This window comes from Penicillium subrubescens (assembly GCF_028828155.1).
Source record: "Penicillium subrubescens strain IBT 31985 chromosome Unknown utg000003l_segment0_segment0, whole genome shotgun sequence".
Lineage (NCBI taxonomy): Eukaryota > Fungi > Ascomycota > Eurotiomycetes > Eurotiales > Aspergillaceae > Penicillium > Penicillium subrubescens.
The window spans coordinates 111,034-112,715 of record NW_026643153.1 but is presented as its reverse complement, the minus strand read 5'-3'; the positions used below and the strand labels follow the sequence as shown (position 1 = coordinate 112,715).

At 48.5% G+C, this 1,682-nt stretch overlaps 1 protein-coding gene across 1 annotated transcript; it reads left to right on the top strand.

Moving 5' to 3' along the window:
- On the top strand, positions 1 to 441 carry N7473_004248 (uncharacterized protein; the record flags this gene model as incomplete). Its single annotated transcript, XM_057150188.1, has 2 exons — positions 1 to 141; positions 190 to 441. 2 exons carry the CDS (start codon positions 1 to 3, stop codon positions 439 to 441), a joined length of 393 nt encoding a protein of 130 aa, XP_057010298.1.
- Positions 442 to 1,682: the final 1,241 nt, after the last annotated feature.

Here is a 1,682-nt window from a genome sequence, read left to right as displayed (position 1 = left end):
ATGCGCAACCTGCGCGGCAGAGGGCAACTAGCGAAAGTCCTGCAGGATAAGCCCGTTCCGCAGCAGAACGCGGAGATAGTAGTCGATAGTCTTCCTGTTGCCGCAGGCGAGCCGGTCGACCTTGTCGGGGATATAAGACTGGTACGTGGCGAGGTTGTTCGTTTTGTATAGTTGGTCGGAGATGAGCAGGATACTACTAGGGGCGAGGCGCTGGACGACCTGGGCTACGGATTGTTCGAACACTTCTGGGAGGAAATAAGTATAGACACCGCGGACGACGACGAGATCGTAGGGGACTTCCGGGTCAGGAAGCAGATCAATATCCTAGCCGTTGCAGAGGTAGAGGTGGACGCAGGCGGCCAGATCGGCGGGGATAGTGTCGGCGAAGTAGTCCAGCTGGCGCTGGCTGATGTTGATGGCGTCGATACGCGGGCAGTCTAGGAATGTCCTCGCCAGATGCTCGGTGATCGAGCCCCAGCCACAGCCCAGATCCAGGATACGCTTGAATTAGGTCTGTCGATCCGCCGCTGATTGCGACAGTCCCGCTAGCTCCAGCTACCGGTTAAAATGTCGGATCTCAGAAGGCCTAATCGGTCCGGGACTGGCGCTAGCGGTCAGTTCTGTTGCATTAAACAGGCCGAATTAGAAGCCGAAGCCCTTGCTTCCTAGCGCTTTCTCCCACAACTCCGGCGGGTCGTCGTAAGTCCTCACCACCTTGTCCTGATATAGGTCTGAGCGGTGGCTTCTGATCACCTGAATTTTGCGGGCAGTCATAGTGGATGGATATAGGGATTTCGGCTTTAGGGCTAGAGAAATTGTCAATTCGTATTGCTCCTTGTTAGTAATAAAAGAAGATAATGAGGAGGATAGTCATATCGCTTTCCGTAGAGAGACCACTGCATAAAATGTCCTTCGATAAATAGATAAAATAGCTCTAAGTGACAAACCTCCTCTCTACACCGCTAGTTACCCTTTTCTGATCTATAACATTCAAGTCAATCCCGATCTGCGGAAGAAAAGGGCGGATTTATGTATGTCCAGCTGCGCCGGGCGTGGTGATATCCTCCGCGTGATTCCGATGAAGATCGGGGATAATCTGAAATGCTCGCGAGAGATAGCTATTGCAGATGGAGAGTGGAGACCTGACCTTCACGAAGCAATGGATGATCATTCTGCCAGCTAGCTAGCGACGCATCTTGGGTTGTCCCCGACTCTCTTGAGAAATCGGAGCGCCGGCCTTGCATTTTTCTATTTTATGCACTTTTTCTTTCTTGGTTTGGATTAATGACTGGATATCTTAAAAGAAACTTTAAAGTCTCTATAGTCGAATTATGTTGTGGTTTTGTCTTGTCTGCGTGGTATATCCCTATTACTCTACTGTAAGACTAAAGGATATCGGGAGATTTCTGGAGAAATCAGCTTGGAATCTATATCAAAACTCGTCCTACTCAACATCCAATTGTCTCCTTAATAAAGAATCCAGAAGACAGCTGTAAACGGACGTACAAGCGAAGATACTCCGGTTAGTGTATATTCAATAGCGTTACGGCCGTTAGTTCTTCAAACACCTACGCTTAAAATAGAAATCCATTCCTAGCACTCTTATATTACAATATCTACCTTAAACCCTAACCGGTTGATCTAATCCTTCTAAGGAATATAGGGAAGAAGTATACGAATCC